This window comes from Polypterus senegalus, chromosome 4 (assembly GCF_016835505.1).
Source record: "Polypterus senegalus isolate Bchr_013 chromosome 4, ASM1683550v1, whole genome shotgun sequence".
In the NCBI taxonomy this organism is placed as follows: Eukaryota; Metazoa; Chordata; class Cladistia; order Polypteriformes; family Polypteridae; genus Polypterus; species Polypterus senegalus.
Window position 1 is genome coordinate 248,139,950 of NC_053157.1, and position 16,850 is coordinate 248,156,799.

General features: G+C 44.4%; 1 protein-coding gene across 1 annotated transcript in view; it reads right to left on the reverse strand.

Annotated features, from left to right (window-relative positions):
- Nucleotides 1–1,033: 1,033 nt before the first annotated feature.
- Nucleotides 1,034–16,850, reverse strand: part of LOC120529017 (tripartite motif-containing protein 16-like) — a 31,298-nt gene continuing 15,481 nt past the window's right edge. Inside the window, exons 6-7 of the mRNA XM_039753078.1 lie at nt 3,286–3,351; nt 1,034–2,031 (exon numbers count right to left, since the gene is read on the reverse strand). Coding sequence (XP_039609012.1) covers nt 1,490–2,031; nt 3,286–3,351 — 608 coding nt within the window. The 3' untranslated portion in view covers nt 1,034–1,489. The remainder of the gene's footprint in view (nt 2,032–3,285; nt 3,352–16,850) is intronic.

The window sequence follows — 16,850 nt, forward strand, 5'->3', positions numbered from 1 at the left end:
CCTGACATTTTCCTTTAGAATTCTCCGATATAATTCAGAATTCATTGCTCCATCAATGAAGGCAAGCCGTCCTGGCCCAGATGCAGCAGAACAGGCCCAAACCCTGATACTACCACCACCATGTTTCACAGATGGGATAAGGTTCTTATGCTGGAATGCAGTGTTTTCCTTTCTCCAAACATAACGCTTTTCATTTAAACCAAAAAGTTCTATTTTGGTCTCATCCGTCCACAAAACATTCTTCCAATAGCCTTCTGGTTTGTCCACGTGATCTTTAGCAAACTGCAGACGAGCAGCAATTTTTTTTTGGGGAGCAGTGGCTTTCTCCTTGCAACCCTGCCATGCACACAATTGTTGTTCAGTGTTCTCTTGATGGTGGACTCATGAACATGAACATTAGCCAATGTGAGAGAGGCCTTCAGTGGCTTAGAAGTTACCCTGGGGTCCTTTGTGACCTCTCCGACTATTACACGTGTGCCTTGCTCTTGAATTGATCTTTGTTGGTCGACCACTCCTGGGGAGGGTAACAATGGTCTTGAATTTCCTCCATTTGTACACAATCTGTCTGACTGTGGATTGGTGGAGTCCAAACTCTTTCAAGATGGTTTTGTAACCTTTTCCAGCTTGATGAGCATCAACAACTCTTTTTGTGAGGTCCTCAGAAATCTCCTTTGTTGGTGCCATGATACACTTCCACAAACATGTGTTGTGAAGAGCAGACTTTGACAGATCCAGTTCTTTAAATAACACAGGTTGCCCACTCACACCTGATTGGCATCCCATTGATTGAAAACACTTGACTCAAATTTCACCTTCAAACTAACTGATCATCCATGAGGCTCACATACTTTTGCCACCTCACAAATATGGAATATTCGATCATTTTCCTCAATAAATAAATGACCAAGTATAATATTTTTGTCTCATTTGTTTAACTGGTTTCTCTTTATCTACTTTTAGGACTTGAGTAAAAATCTGATGATGTTTTAGGTCATATTTATGCAGAAATATAGAAAATTCTAAAGGGTTCACAAACTTTCAAGCACCACGGTATAGTCACTATTCAAGAGCTCTCCATACTGAGTCTGTATAGCGCCTTTCAGTTGTGCTGGTCCAGCAGAACCACATGTCTGTCGTACTAAACAGGTGAAATTCAGAGACACTTGGGGGCCTCAGTAGTTGTTGGGGTGTCAGACTGAAGGACATGTGGCTGTGAATCAACAGTGACCCCTACTGGTCAGACTGGTATTTGTAGGTCTGAGGTGTCATCACCCCTCACTATGACACACACACCTGAATGGCTACTCAGACTCAATAATAATGGAGACCCTGACAATTGCACTCGCCCCGCATTCTCATCCATAAATTCAATCTCAGAGGTGCTGCCGTCCAAACCCACCCATTGTGTAAATTTAATTTCACCTTAAACTACAAACACAAAGAGGACCAGAGCTTGTGGGGACATCAAGTGACCGGTGGAGGGTGCTGGTCAGTGGTCACATGGTGTCAGATGGCAGATTGTTACACTGCAGTCAGGACCAAACCCAAACCCTGGACAGAGGGGCTCAGTGAAGGAGGTGTTGAACCTGTGCAGGAGGGTCATTGTGTGTGAGACGCTATAAAATGACAGAGAGCCAGCAGGCCAGTCCAGATACACACCTATTCTGGGGCTGTAGGGGGCACTGATTACAGTCTGATTGTTATTGTGACACACAAAGTACTGGGAATGAGACCACCGAAAACACCAGGACTTGTTGTTGTATCCCAGGGTGCACTCCACACCCCTCCCTTTCCTTCTCAGTCCTTTATATGCAACTCCAATCATCAGGTCACCTCCACTGCACTCCACCTCCCAGTAACAGCGAGTCCCAGTCAGAGCCTCTCTGCACAGAACTTGAGGCCAGCGGTCAAATCTGTCAGGATGATCAGGATATTCAGCTTCTGTCCACTCACATGTCACCTTCTTGTTCCCATCAGTCAGACGAAGGACTCTGTGTGCTGTGTTGATGTCCAGTGTGAGGAGACAAAAGTCTGAAAGGAAAGAAAAGAAAACAAGTGAGGAAATCTGGGAGTGTGTGATGGGACTGGGGGCGGAGTACAACACAGACAATTAACAAGAACCAATCAGGAGTTGTGCTGATGAGTCTGAAATGCTGTCTTTCAGAAGTGGGGTCTTCTACCATGAAGCCCCCTTTCATTCAGTAAGTAATTGACGGTGCTACCTAAAGCTGTTATACTTTGATCGTGGTGGTCACCCTTAGTCTTTCCTGATGTCTGCCTTGGTTTGTTCTTCACCTCTTAAACTGTCCTTCTTTTCAATAAGGGGTCCATTTTTTATTTGTAGTGACATCTAGTGAGTTTGGCTGCAGTCCCATGGACCTTAAACTTCTTGATGTTAGCTGCTGTGGCCACAAGAAGATGAAGCTCTTTGGAGGTGGTCTTGTAGTCTCCACCTTCACCTGCTCTTCTGTGACCTTCTTCCTTTCCTTTTCTTCTCTTGTCCACGTTCAGTGTGAGGCACACAATGACATATCACAGCTAAGTGAGGACTTTACTGAGTGACTGAAGACCCCTGAGATTCTCATTAGAGGGTCAATTCTCATCCAATGATGTCTTTTAACATCTAAGGTCTCCCAATATTTCCTTCTGTTATTTTCATGTAGTTTTATTCTTACAATATGTGAAGTTCTGAATCAAAAACAAATTGTCAGCTCTGTGGAGAACAGAATAGCCAAGTACTTTAGTCAACTATAACTTATTTTACAGAAAAGCTGGGATTCTTTTATAAAACAGTCCTTTTGTCTTCATCTTACACACAGAGAATGTATATGTAGATATTAATGGGAGTGGACATTTTGTTTTTATGTGAAGCACACTGAGCTAATTTCATTGTGTGACTTGTGCTGTGTGAATAAATATTTTTTATCAATATTGTAAGGGAATAACTGAAATAAAAAAGAAACAGAAAGGAGAAAAGGAAAATAGCAGAAAGTGAAATGAAAAAATGAGACAAAGGAAAAAGAACAATGGAGGTAGGACTGGAGTGACAGGAGGACTTGGCGTTGTCAGCAAGATTTCATTTTTATTTTCTATGAGTTCTATGAGTTTCTATGCTTTGGTGCATCCTTGTCCTGAATCACAATATCCCATAATGCACCAGTCACAGGACCCCCATCACTTTCAGCTTATCAGTCCCACCACACTCACATAATGTTTTCATATCATAAGCCTGGCCTGAGATATTAAAGTGAAATGATGATAAACTCCATGAATTGACAGACTCACATTGTAAAAACTCCTCTCTGCTCTGAGGTTCAGGAGCCAGTAGGGTGAAGATTGGAGCTTCACGACCTGAAAATACAAAGAAAAGAGAAGAATGGAGAATGTTAAGATGGAGTTTTATAATGTTAAATTCTTAGACACTTATTACAAATGCAGTGCAGATGAATAAAACAACAAGACATGCTTATCAAGTTTGTGTACGGAGCCCACCGGTGTGTGGATGATGAAGTGAGTTTTATTTACCAACATTTTGATGAGCCACAGACACATGTGAGGGTCTCAATTGTGGACTTGACCTCTGCTTTAGATACCAACTTCTCAGAGCTCCATGATAAGAAACTGACCGAGTTCAGCCTGCCCAGTCCAATCCAGCATTGGATCTCAGACTTTCTTCCTGGTAGTAAGCAGTTTGACACACACATGTCTGAACTGTTAACTCTCGTCACCTCACTTTCTGTTTTCCTCTCCTGTGTTGTCAGTTGGCCACAGCTCAGCAGTTCTGTTCATGACAGATATTGTTAGGTTCCATTTATGTTCATCAGTGCAGAACTGCTTTATCTTACTGTATGTTTAAACAAATCTGTACAGCACTTTATAATCCTCCACAGATTATGTACTAAGTCAGGTCAGGTTTGGGGGCATGCACTGGTACGCACGTTACTGCAACCAGAACATGACAAAACAGCTTGGGAACCCACCCAGTTATCTACCGCAGCCAGTTTGTTTTTGTGTATGCCCCCTTGGCCTGGTCCAGCCACTTGGGTCCTCAACAATGATGGTCACCCTCAGATAATCGCACCACATGGCCGTAGTGTCGTAACTGACTCTCCCTCACAGTGCAGATCATGTGCCTCATTCAAAGTCAGACCAGCGGTACCCAAGGATTTTCCAAAGAGACACAGTATACTTTGTACTAACAAATGATACATTTGGTCTGTCATTTCAGATATCTACTCTGTGCTGAGCAAAAGTAATTTTTTCCTCCAATGTCCGCAGACTTCTGAGTATTTCAATTTTTATTGACCGTTTCACAATTCCAGTGGGTCACAAGTTCACTAACACTGTTTTAATATTTGGTTGTGTTCTCTTTAAATTGTTTAACATGAGAAAATTGTTTTGTGTCGCCTTCGACAAGCTTCTTACAATAAGTTGCTGGACTTTCGTCCCATTCCAGACAGGACTGGTGTCACTGGGACAGGTTCATAGACCTCTTTGCTCACATGTTTTTCAATTCAATCAGATTGAGGTCAGGGCTTTGTGATGGCCACTCCAATACCGTGGCCTTGTTGTCCTTAAGCCATTTTGCTACAACTTTGAAGGTCTTTGCCCATTTGAATATCGCTTTGTGACTGAGCTTCCTCCTCCTTGCTGAGCTCTTGAGTTGTTGCTGCAGTGTATCTCCATCATTGTCCTTCCTAAAGATGCCATCTATTTTGTGAAGTGCGCCAGTCTATCCTGCAGCCTCCACAACATGACACTCACATCCCAGTGCTTGACAGTTGTGATGTTGTTCTTTGGCTTACCAGCCTCTCCCTTTGTCCTCTAAACATGACAATGGTTATTTTGACGAAACAGTTGGATTTTTGATTCATCAGACGAGAGGACATTTCTACAGAAGGTCAGATCTCTGTCCCCCGGTGTCATTGCAAACTGCAGTTTGTCTTTTTGATCGTGGCTTTGGAGCAGTGGGTTTCTTCCATGTTAAGCAGCCTTTCAGGTGATGTCGATGACAGACTCGTTTTACTGTAGATATCGAGACTCGTCTACCTGTGTACTCCAGCATCTTCACAAGGTCTTCTGCTGTTATTCTGGGATTGATTCTCACTTTTTGTGCCAAAATCTGTTCTTTTCTAGGAAACACAATGTATCTCCTTCCTGAGCAGTGTGACGGCTGGCTGATACCCTGGTGTTTATGCATGTGTATTTTTATTTGTATGGATGAATATGGAACCTTCAGGAGTTTGGAAATTGTGCCCCAGGATAAACCACATTTGTGGATGTCTACTATTTTGTTTCTGAGCTCTTGGCTGATATCTTTTGATTTTCCCATCATATCAAGTAAGGAGGCAGTGAGTTTGATGGTTGGCCTTAACATCCATCCACATGTTGGCTCCAATGAGGCCAGAAGCTCATTGTCTAATTGTCTAAAGGCTTAACACAATTTTCTGGAATTTTTCAAGCAATTTAAAGGCACAAATAACAAAGTGTATGTAAACTTATGACCCACTGGAATTGTGATCTGGTCAATAAAAAGTGAAATTTTGGTGGGAAAAATTACGCACAGAGTAGAAGTCTTAAATGTTCATAGTTTATTAGTATAAAATCAGTGGTGCGACTATAAAATGAGTTTTAAAGAATTCACCTGAAGTAGATGGAAACTTCTAACTTCAACTGTATTTGTGTGTATAAACATTATTACATTTATAATTAAAGTAAAGTATCTTATTGTGTTTTCCTTGTGGACTTGTTACTGTGGACTCAGTGGAGTGTTCAGGTGGAACTAAAGTGTTCAGGGTTCTAATGCTGTCCTCTAATTTGTTCAACTTTACCATGAAAATATAGAAAATAAAATGATTTGATCTATAAAACAATTTCTTTAATATCAGTGGTGGAAATGAGTCTGAGTTTACGACACCACACATATAACACACACGTGTCAGTGGAAGAATGGCTGACAATGGCTTACTGTGAACTTTTAAAGAGGAGCCCATCTGAGCGAATGTAAAGGACACAGAAGACACCAGAAGCTCCTTCAGACTTCATGATATCACAAAGCACTGAAGTTGATCCCAGTTCAATTTTATTTTCCTTTATGTCTTCATTTGTATGCTGAGCTGGCCCTGCCAGTTTAACACAACTTCGTATTCCTTATTTTATGTTGGTCGTTATGTAGAGCACATGAAGAGAATCACAGTGTCAAATGAAGAAGAAGCTTTTAAGGGAGTAAATAGAAAAAGAATCCTCTTCATATATAACTAGCAAAATTCCCGAGCTTCGCAGCGGAGAAGTAGTGTGTTAAAGAAGTAATGAAAAAGAAAAGGAAACATTTTGAAAATAACGTAACATGATTGTTAATGTAATTGTTTTGTCACTGTTATGAGTGTTGCAGTCATATATATATATATACAGTATATATATATATATATATATATATATATAGTCACACACGCCGAGCGAGTAGGAGGCCGTGGGCGGATTGACGCACCTGGAAAACGTGTTAGCTGGCAGGGAATGGAGGGGTACTAACTTTCTCCCTCTGCTTCCTCATAGGAAAAAAGACCTCCCTCCGCCATAGCTGACGGTTGACCGCAGTACGGCACTTCCGCCCTTCCTCCGCCATCTTGCTCTGACGTCATGCTTCCCGTCCTCCCTCACGGTCCTTCCCAGCATTCCTCCACTTCCGGCTCCTCCCTTATAAAATGGCCGCGGACACCATGGTTCGGTGTCACGCTTATGAACGTTTATGTTTGTTAACCTGACCTGTTTTTGTTATTTTTGTCTGCAGTGGAATCCAGACAATATACGGGGCCGGAGAACCCCAAACCTCTTTGCTGTCTCCTGCTCCATTTATTACATTGGCATAGTCGGCAGGATCTAAGAGTCCTTGAAATGACGGAGGGACAGGACCTCAATACCGTGCTGCAGAATATGAGTGCCCAACTCCAGGCCCTGCAGCAAGCCAACACCACCCGGGAGTTAGAGGCCACGAAGGCCAGGCTGGCCGAGGCACAAAGCAACAGGCAAGACCCGCCGAAACCAAAGCCTCCCCCGCTGGTAGCTATGACTGAGGCAGACGACGCAGAATCCTACCTCGGGATATTTGAATGGACGGCCACCCGAAACTAGTGGCAGCGGTCCGAGTGGGCGTCCATTCTGGCGCTCAACCTAAAGGGACCTGCGCAGCAGGCCTACTATGACCTCCCGGAGGAAGAGGCCGCGGACTACGACCCCTTAAAACCAGAGATCTTGGCCCGCTATGGCATAACGCCGGGCCAGCAGGCGGTAGAGTGGCGGAACTGGCAGTTTTCCCCTGAAAAGCCTGCTCATGCCCAGGCGTTCGAGTTCTGGGGCAAAATGGGGCGCTGGCTACGGCCGGAAGGACCCCAGGCTCAGAGAGTCGTGGAGCAGGTGGCCTGTGAGGGCCTGGTGAACGCCATGCCCAGTTCCCTCGCCCAGCAGGTCCGGCGCCAACCCTACAAAGATATGCCAGGTCTTCTGGAGGTTCTAGAGTGACAGCTTGCAGTTCTCCGACTTGGGGAGGCAGAATGGTCCGCCCGTGGGAACCGACAGGGACGGGCGGCCAACCCCGAGTCTGCTCAACGCGCTGTGGAAGCGCCGCCAAAGCCTAAAGACAAACCGGGCCCGCCGCGCTGTTACAAGTGCGGTGAGCCCGGCCACCTGCTGCCAGCCTGTCCTTTAAACATTGCGGCGGAGCCGATGGACTGCACCTTGGTGTTCACCGAAAGGTACTGTACCCCGCCGCTCCCCTTGGCGACTCCGAACACGGGAGTGGTTTTGTTGAATGGGCATACGGTGATGGCTTTGTTTGACTCCGGCAGCAACATAACCATTGTTGCTCACCGTTATGTGTTACCGCGACAGTGGCTGAGTCGGCATTTGCAGGTCACTTGTGTGCATGGAGGGACCAAGTCCTATCGTTCCGCACAGTGTTATATTACCTGGAAGGGGGACCCAACCAAACTGACGGTCGCTGTGTTGCCCGACCTCCCCTATCCGGCGACATGACTGGTCGAAAAGAACATGCGGTAAAACACTTACCACTCTTGCCGTGCTCTGGGGCAAGCCCTAGTGGTGCTGGCACTTCGGGCGATGTTTCCTCCGCGACGGGCCCTGACCCAGACGACTCCCCCAGGGAAGGGACGAGCCAGGGAACACTCCCAGTGCCCAGATCACAAGACCCTCTCAGTAGTTTGGATCACCAGTTTCGGTACACGCCGGCCTCATTCAAGAGGGAGCAGTGGAATGATGATTCCCTGCGGACTGCCCGGAATGCGGTGGTTTCACCTAACAGCTCAAAGGCCGACGGTTCCTCACCACGTGAACCCTTCTTTGTCCTCGAGAATGATCTGTTGTATCGGGTCGCGACCTACGAGGGCGAGGTGCGGAAGTTGTTGCTAGTGCCGCGTACCTTCCGGCGGGAGGTATGCGAGCTAGCACACGCCCACCTCCTAGGCACCCATCTCGGCGCCGAGAAAACTCTGGAGAGGTTTAAACTCCGGTTTTACTGGCCTGGGATTAATGAGGAGGTCCGGCGCTTCTGCCAATCCTGTCCGGACTGTCAGATTCGCCAGATTCCTAGGAGGGACCGTGCTCCTCTTGTCCCTATTCCCCTCATTGACGTCCCTTTTGACAGAATAGGGGTCGACCTAGTAGGACCCTTGGAGCCCTCTACCCGTGGCTACAAATACATATTAGTCATGGTGGATTATGCCACCCGGTACCCAGAGGCGGTTCCCCTGCGCTCCGCTAATACTAAAACTATCGCACGGGAGTTAGTCAATTTATTTTCCAGAGTGGGTATACCCAAGGAAGTCCTTACGGACCAGGGTACACCCTTCACCTCGGATACGTTCAGGGAAGTTGCCAGATTACTGAGAATAAAGCACCTGAAAGCGTCTGTCTATCACCCCCAGACTGACGGGCTGGTAGAACGGTTTAATCAGATGCTTAAGTAGATGCTTCGCAAGGTTGTCAGCGCGGACGGCAGGAACTGGGACCAGCTTCTCCCGCTCGTGCTTTTTGCTTATCGGGAGGTACCTCAGGCCTCCACAGGCTTCTCCCCGTTTGAACTTTTATATGGACGACAACCCCGAGGAATTTTGGACATACTAAAAGAGGGCTGGGAGGCGGAGCCCCTTCCCTCCTCCAACATATTGGAGTATGTAGCGCAACTGCGGGATCGGCTCACAAAAATCAGGCTCCTCCTAAAGGAACACGTGACTTGTGCGCAAGCAGCGCAGGCCTGGTGTTACAACCGGAACTCCGTCCTCAGGGAGTTCCGCCCTGGGGGCCGAGTTATGGTGCTCGTTCCTACCTCCCACTCCAAATTGCTCGCTCACTGGCAAGGACCTTACGAGGTTAAGGAGAGAAAGGGCCTCGTCGACTATTTGGTGAAACAACCCAATCGTCCGAATCGAAAGTGAGAGGATCTATCATGTCAATTTGTTGAAACCTTGGAAAGATAGGGAGGAGCTTCCCGGCTCCCATAGGTCACTCTCCCTTTTTATGAGCGCAACTGCCTTTAACCTCGGCGAAGAGCTAACCCCCAGGCAGCGGCAGGAGTTAACCCAAACACTCTGCGCCATCCCCAAAGTAGTGAGCGAGTCACCTGATTGCCCATGACATTGTCACGGACCCCGGGGTGATCGTCCGGGAGAGGCCCTATAGACTCCCGGAGGCAAAACGCGCGGAGGTGGAATTAGAGGTGCAACGAATGTTGGACATGGACATAATAGAGGAAAGCCATAGCCCCTGGTCCAGCCCTATCGTCCTCGTGTCCAAGCCAGATGGCTCCTGGAGATTTTGCAATGACTTTAGACGTCTGAACCAAGTCTCCAAATTCGATGCCTATCCGATGCCCCGCATTGATGACCTCCTTGAGAGGCTGGGTATGGCTCGATATTTGACTACGCTTGACATGACTAAAGGGTATTGGCAAATTCCCTTAACGGCATCCGCGAAAGAAAAAACAGCCTTTAGCACCCCTAGCGGGCACTGGCAATACAAGGTTCTCCCATTTGGACTGTACGGGGCCCCGGCGACTTTCCAACGTCTGGTAGATAGAGTGCTGAAGCCCCACAAGTCCTATAGTGCCGCCTACCTGGATGACGTCGTCATCTATTCCGGCACCTGGGAGGAGCATCTATTGCAGGTATCGGCTGTCCTCAGAACACTAGCTGGAGCCGGCCTCCGCATCAATCCCCGGAAATGTTTTTTTTGCTTAAAGGAGGCCAAATATTTAGGCTATCTAGTGGGACGAGGACAGGTGCGACCCAAGTGCTCAAAGATTAAAGACATCTTGGAATGGCCCCGTCCGAATACCAAGAGGCAGGTGCAGGCTTTCTTGGGGCTAGTGGGTTACTACCGCCGGTTTGTTCCCCGTTTCTCCGAAAGAGCAGCACCCTTGACTAATATGACAAAGAAGGGGCTCCCCTGTACGTGGTGTGGACCGACAAGGCGGAACATGCATTCAGTGACCTAAAGAAGGCCCTAACGTCGGCACCTGTGTTGAGGTCGCCCGATTTCGGGCTCCCTTTTGTTCTCCAGACCGGCGCTTCGGACACAGGCCTGGGCGCCGTCTTGAGCCAAAGCGTCGATGGTGTCGAACACCCTGTAATGTATCTAAGCCGGAAACTGATGGACCGGGAGATCCGGTACGCGGCAGTGGAGAGGGAGGCCTTGGCCATAAAGTGGGCAGTGACCCATCTCCGTTACTACCTGCTGGGTCGCGAATTCACTCTGGTGACTGATCACGCTGCATTTCAGTGGATGTCCCTGCACAAGGAGTCGAATCCACGGGTCACCAGACGGTTTCTGGACTTGCAACCATATAAGTTCGCTGTCACTTATCGGCGAGGCACCCTGCAGGCCAATGCCGATGCCCTCTCTCGGGTTCACGACCTCTCGGTTAGGTCCGCCCGACCTGACGGTCCTGGGCTAAGGGGGGATCATGTCACGCACGCGCAAGTAGGAGGCCGCGGACGGATTCGAGCGCACCTGGGAACGTGTTCACCGGCAGGGAATGGCGGGGTACAAACTTTCTCCCTCTGCTTCCTCATAGGAAAAAAGACCTCCCTCCGCCATAGCTGACGGTTGACCGCAGTACGGCACTTCCGCCCTTCCTCCGCCATCTTGCCCTGACGTCATCCTTCCCGTCCTCCCTCACGGTCCTTCCCAGCATTCCTCCACTTCCGGCTCCTCCCTTATAAAATGGCCGCGGACGCCATGGTTCGGCGTCACGCTTATGAATGTTTATGTTTGTTAACTGACCTGCTGACCTGTTGTTATTTTTGTCTGCAGTGGAATCCAGACAATATACGGGGCCAGAGAACCCCAAACCTCTTTGCTGTCTCCTGCTCCATTTATTACAATATATATACACACACACACACACACATATACAGTGGTGTGAAAAACTATTTGCCCCCTTCCTGATTTCTTATTCATTTGCATGTTTGTCACACAAAATGTTTCTGATCATCAAACACATTTAACCATTAGTCAAATATAACACAAGAAAACACAAAATGTAGTTTTGTGGTTTTTATTATTTAGGGAGAAAAAAAATCCAAACCTACATAGCCCTTTGTGAAAAAGTAATTGCCCCCTGAACCTAATGACTGGTTGGGCCACCCTTAGCAGCAATAACTGCAATCAAGCGTTTGCGATAACTTGTAATGAGTCTTTTACAGCGCTCTGGAGGAATTTTGGCCCACTCATCTTTGCAGAATTGTTGTAATTCAGCTTTATTTGAGGGTTTTCTAGCATGAACCGTCTTTTTAAGGTCATGCCATAGCATCTCAATTGGATTCAGGTCTGGACTTTGACTAGGCCACTCCAAAGTCTTTATTTTGTTTTTCTTCAGCCATTCAGAGGTGGATTTGCTGGTGTGTTTTGGGTCATTGTCCTGTTGCAGCACCCAAGATCGCTTCAGCTTGAGTTGACGAACAGATGGCCGGACATTCTCCTTCAGGATTTTTTGGTAGACAGTAGAATTCATGGTTCCATCTATCACAGCAAGCCGTCCAGGTCCTGAAGCAGCAAAACAACCCCAGACCATCACACTACCACCACCATATTTTACTGTTGGTATGATGTTCTTTTTCTGAAATGCTGTGTTCCTTTTACGCCAGATGTAACGGGACATTTGCCTTCCAAAAAGTTCAACTTTTGTCTCATCAGTCCACAAGGTATTTTCCCAAAAGTCTTGGCAATCATTGAGATGTTTCTTAGCAAAATTGAGACGAGCCCTAATGTTCTTTTTGCTTACCAGTGGTTTGCGTCTTGGAAATCTGCCATGCAGGCCGTTTTTGCCCAGTCTCTTTCTTATGGTGGAGTCGTGAACACTGACCTTAATTGAGGCAAGTGAGGCCTGCAGTTCTTTAGACATTGTCCTGGGGTCTTTGTGACCTCTCGGATGAGTCGTCTCTGCGCTTTGGGTAATTTTGGTCGGCCGGCCACTCCTGGGAAGGTTCACCACTGTTCCATGTTTTTTCCATTTGTGGATAATGGCTCTCACTGTGGTTCGCTGGAGTCCCAAAGCTTTAGAAATGGCTTTATAACCTTTACCAGACTGATAGATCTCAATTACTTCTGTTCTCATTTGTTCCTGAATTTCTTTGGATCTTGGCATGATGTCTAGCTTTTGAGGTGCTTTTGGTCTACTTCTCTGTGTCAGGCAGCTCCTATTTAAGTGATTTCTTGATTGAAATAGGTGTGGCAGTAATCAGGAAATTGAACTCAGGTGTGATACACCACAGGTAGGTGATTTTTTAACAAGGGGGCAATTACTTTTTCACACAGGGCCATGTAGGTTTGGATTTTTTCTCCCTAAATAATAAAACCATCATTTAAAAACTGCATTTTGTGTTTACTTGTGTTATATTTGACTAATGGTTAAATGTGTTTGATGATCAGAAACATTTTGTGTGACAAACATGCAAAAGAATAAGAAATCAGGAAGGGGCAAATGTTTTTCACACCACTGTACATATATATATATATATATATATATATATATATATATATATATATATATATATATATATATACCCTTTGGGGTGCGAGCAGCTGTTGCTGGGGGTGCCAGAATCCATCGAGGAAGAAAAATAAAAAACATTATTGGTACAAAATCTTAATTTATCTATCCATTCCTAAATAATTAAATGGCCAGGCTATTTTGCATCAGTGCAGTACGCTGCTTGTTAAAACGGATGACTTCCACTCTTACGTGCACTTAGTATTGCGTGGGTATTATGAACTATCGTATCTGTTCAAGTTCAATTTACATTTTAAATATAGGTGATTTTTATTTAGTCGACAGAAATATCTTTGGTAGGAATATAAGTTAAATTAAATCATCATTGCATAACATTTTCTTCACCATAGAAATTTAAAGACTAAATTCAACTTAGATTCTTACCAAAGATATTTCTGTCAACTGAATAGAATCTACTTATATCCAAAAAGAACTTGAAATTATATATTTTTTCGAATCTGATCACGCATTTTAGATCGACTTGACGCACACTACATCGAGCCCGCGTACTATTGTGCTCTCGCCTGCCTGCCTCAATAAGTCACCGTCACTTTGCTCTTACTTTTTTACCATTCATTTAATCATGGCTAGTCGTGAAAAAATTAGAAAATGGAAGGAGGATTACACTGAGTATTGCTTTACCAAAACAATTATTGATGGCGAATAAAGTATCAATATTCATTAAGTTTCAAATGGTGATCTGTTTTTCTGCGTTAACCTCATATGTTTTCATACTTCTTCTCAAACCAAGAGGGTGCAAAAATCGTCATTGTCCGTCACAGGGGGTGCGAGTGTAAAATTAATCCAGGTAACTCAAAGGAATGCCTCCTAAGTACTTCCAGTAAAACCTATGAGGCTATCGTTGTATTTTTCAACCGAAAAATTAATGATATTAGAAATAACATAGTATATCTCCCCAAAACTAAGGATCCTCCTAAACCCCAGCATCCTTTTATAAACAAATTAAACTCTTTCACTAGGATAGATTTACCTGATTTACAAAAAATAATATCTCAATTAAAACCTCCACCTGCGTCCTTGACCCAATACCAACAAATTTTTTCAAAGAAGTATCAGGCGTGCTAATTGATAATGTTCTTGACATAGTAAATTCGTCACTAGATACTGGGGTCTTCCCAGACTGTCTTAAGACTGCTGTAGTTAAACCCCTACTTAAGAAACATAATCTCGACCCTCGGCTCTTGAAAATTTTAGACCCATCTCTAACCTGCCTTTCTTAAGTAAAGTTCTGGAGAAGGCAGTCATTATGCAGTTAAATGACCACCTCAATAAACATGCTATTCTTGATAAATTTCAGTCGGGTTTTAGAACAAATCACAGCACAGAAACTGCACTCGTTAAAGTAGTAAATGACTTGCGGGTAAATGCAGACAGAGGCCATTTATCTGTTCTCATCCTCTTAGATCTGAGTGCTGCATTTGACACCATTGATCACAACATTCTTAGAAATCGCCTTAGTCAATGGGTGGGCCTCTCTGGCAGGGTCTTAAATTGGTTTGAATCCTACCTGACAGGAAAAAAAATCTTTGTAAGTTGTGGTAATTATACTTCAAAGATACATGATATTTATATGGTGTTCCACAAGGCTCTATCCTGGTCCGCTGCTCTTCTCAATCTACATGCTTCCGTTAGGTCAGATTATCTCAGGGCACAACGTGAGCTACCACAGCTATGCTGATGACACACAGCTGTACTTATCAATAGCACCTGATGACCCTGATTCTCTTGATTCACTAACACAATGTCTGACTGGTATCTCAGAATGGATGAATAGTAACTTTCTCAAGTTAAATAAAGAGAAAACTGAAATCTTAGTGATTGGCAATAATGGATACAATGAGGCTATTAGAAATAAACTGGATACATTAGGATTAAAAGTCAAGACGGAGGTAAAAAGCTTAGGGGTGATTGTTGACTGTAATCTGAATTTTAAATCGCATATTAATCAGATCACTAGGACAGCATTTTTTCACTTAAGAAACATAAGTAAAGTTAGACCTCTTATATCATTAAAAGATGCTGAGAAATTAGTTCACGCGTTTGTTTTCAGTCGACTAGATTACTGTAACGCACTCCTCTCAGGACTACCCAAAAAAGACATAAATCGTTTGCAACGAGTGCAGAATGCAGCTGCTAGAATCCTAACTAGGAAAAGAAAATCTGAACACATTTCTCCAGTTTTAATGTCACTACACTGGTTACCTGTGTCATTCAGGATTGACTTTAAAATTCTGCTTATGGTTTATAAAGCCTTAAATAATCTCGCCCCATCTTATATATCGGAATGTCTGACACCTTATATTCCAAATCGTAACCTTAGATCCTCAAATGAGTGTCTCCTTAGAATTCCAAGAACAAAACTTAAAAGAAGTGGTGAGGCGGCCTTCTGCTGTTATGCACCTAAAATCTGGAATAGCCTGCCAATAGGAATTCACCAGGCTGATACAGTGGAGCACTTTAAAACACTGCTGAAAACACATTACTTTAACATGGCCTTTTTACAACTTCAATTTAATTTAATCCTGAAACTCTGTATGTTCATTTCATTATAATAACTATTCATTGTGGCTCTAAAATCCGTAGTGACCCCCTACTCTCTTCTGTTTCTTTTTCCGGGTTCTTTGTGGTGGTGGTACTCAAAGCATCATGATGCTCCAACAATAATTGATGGATCAAAAGCCAGAAGTCTATGTGACCATCATCTTCATCAAGCCCTTCCGTGAGAACCCTAAATCCAAAGAGGACTGTTTCATTTATGTTAGGTAGAATGCCCAGAGGGGACTGGGCGGTATCATGGTCTGGAATCCCTACAGATTTTATTTTTTTCTCCAGTCGTCTGGAGTTTTTTTTTTCTGTCCACCCTGGCCATTGGACCTTACTCTTATTCTATGTTAATTAATGTTGACTTATTTTATTTTCTTACTGTGTGTTTTATTTTTCTATTCTTCATTATGTAAAGCACTTTGAGCTACAGTTTGTATGAAAATGTGCTATATAAATAAATGTTGTTGAATCGAGAAGGGCTGATATATATGTATGTGTGTGTGTGTATATATATATATATATATATATAAATAGTTTTACTGTCAAATAATGCAAAGAGTACGCAACACGTGTTTCGCCCTAATTCTGGGCTCATCAGGCGTACACACTCACTGCATCCTCTCTCAGAAATCGAACCTCGGACGTCAGCGCTAGAGACAAAAATACCCGTGCTTCGCAGAGGAGAAGTACTGTGTTAAAGAAATTATGAAATAGAAAAGGGAACATTTTAAAAATAACGTAACATGATAGTCAATGTAATTGTTTTGTGAGTGTTACTGAGTGTTGCTGTCATCAAGGATTTGATTATCATGATTTCTTTCAATCAGGTTCGTATTTGGAAGATGTGTTGTGTTCAAGTTACATTCCGTTGTTGTCAACCGTTGTAAAGATATCAGATTTCATTCATCGATTCCTTTCTTACTGCATCAATAAACAGCTCGTCTTCCTCTTTATTTGAGACATCACACATTGCATGCACAGGTTTTTTTTTACACTGTCTTCCTTTAGCTGGACATTGACTTTTTCCACCGTGTGCTTTGTTTCCGCAGTAGCTGGATTTATGAATATGCTTGTATGCGTCACTCGCTTCATATTCTTTTGCTGCCTTCTCAATTGTGTAATGCTTTTTTGTTCAGTGCTCTTTGGAGCTCTTGCTTTTTGTCTGCGTACTGCGTTCATAGTCAGTTCACGTGAGCAGCTCGGAGTACATGCATCGAAGGTTCTC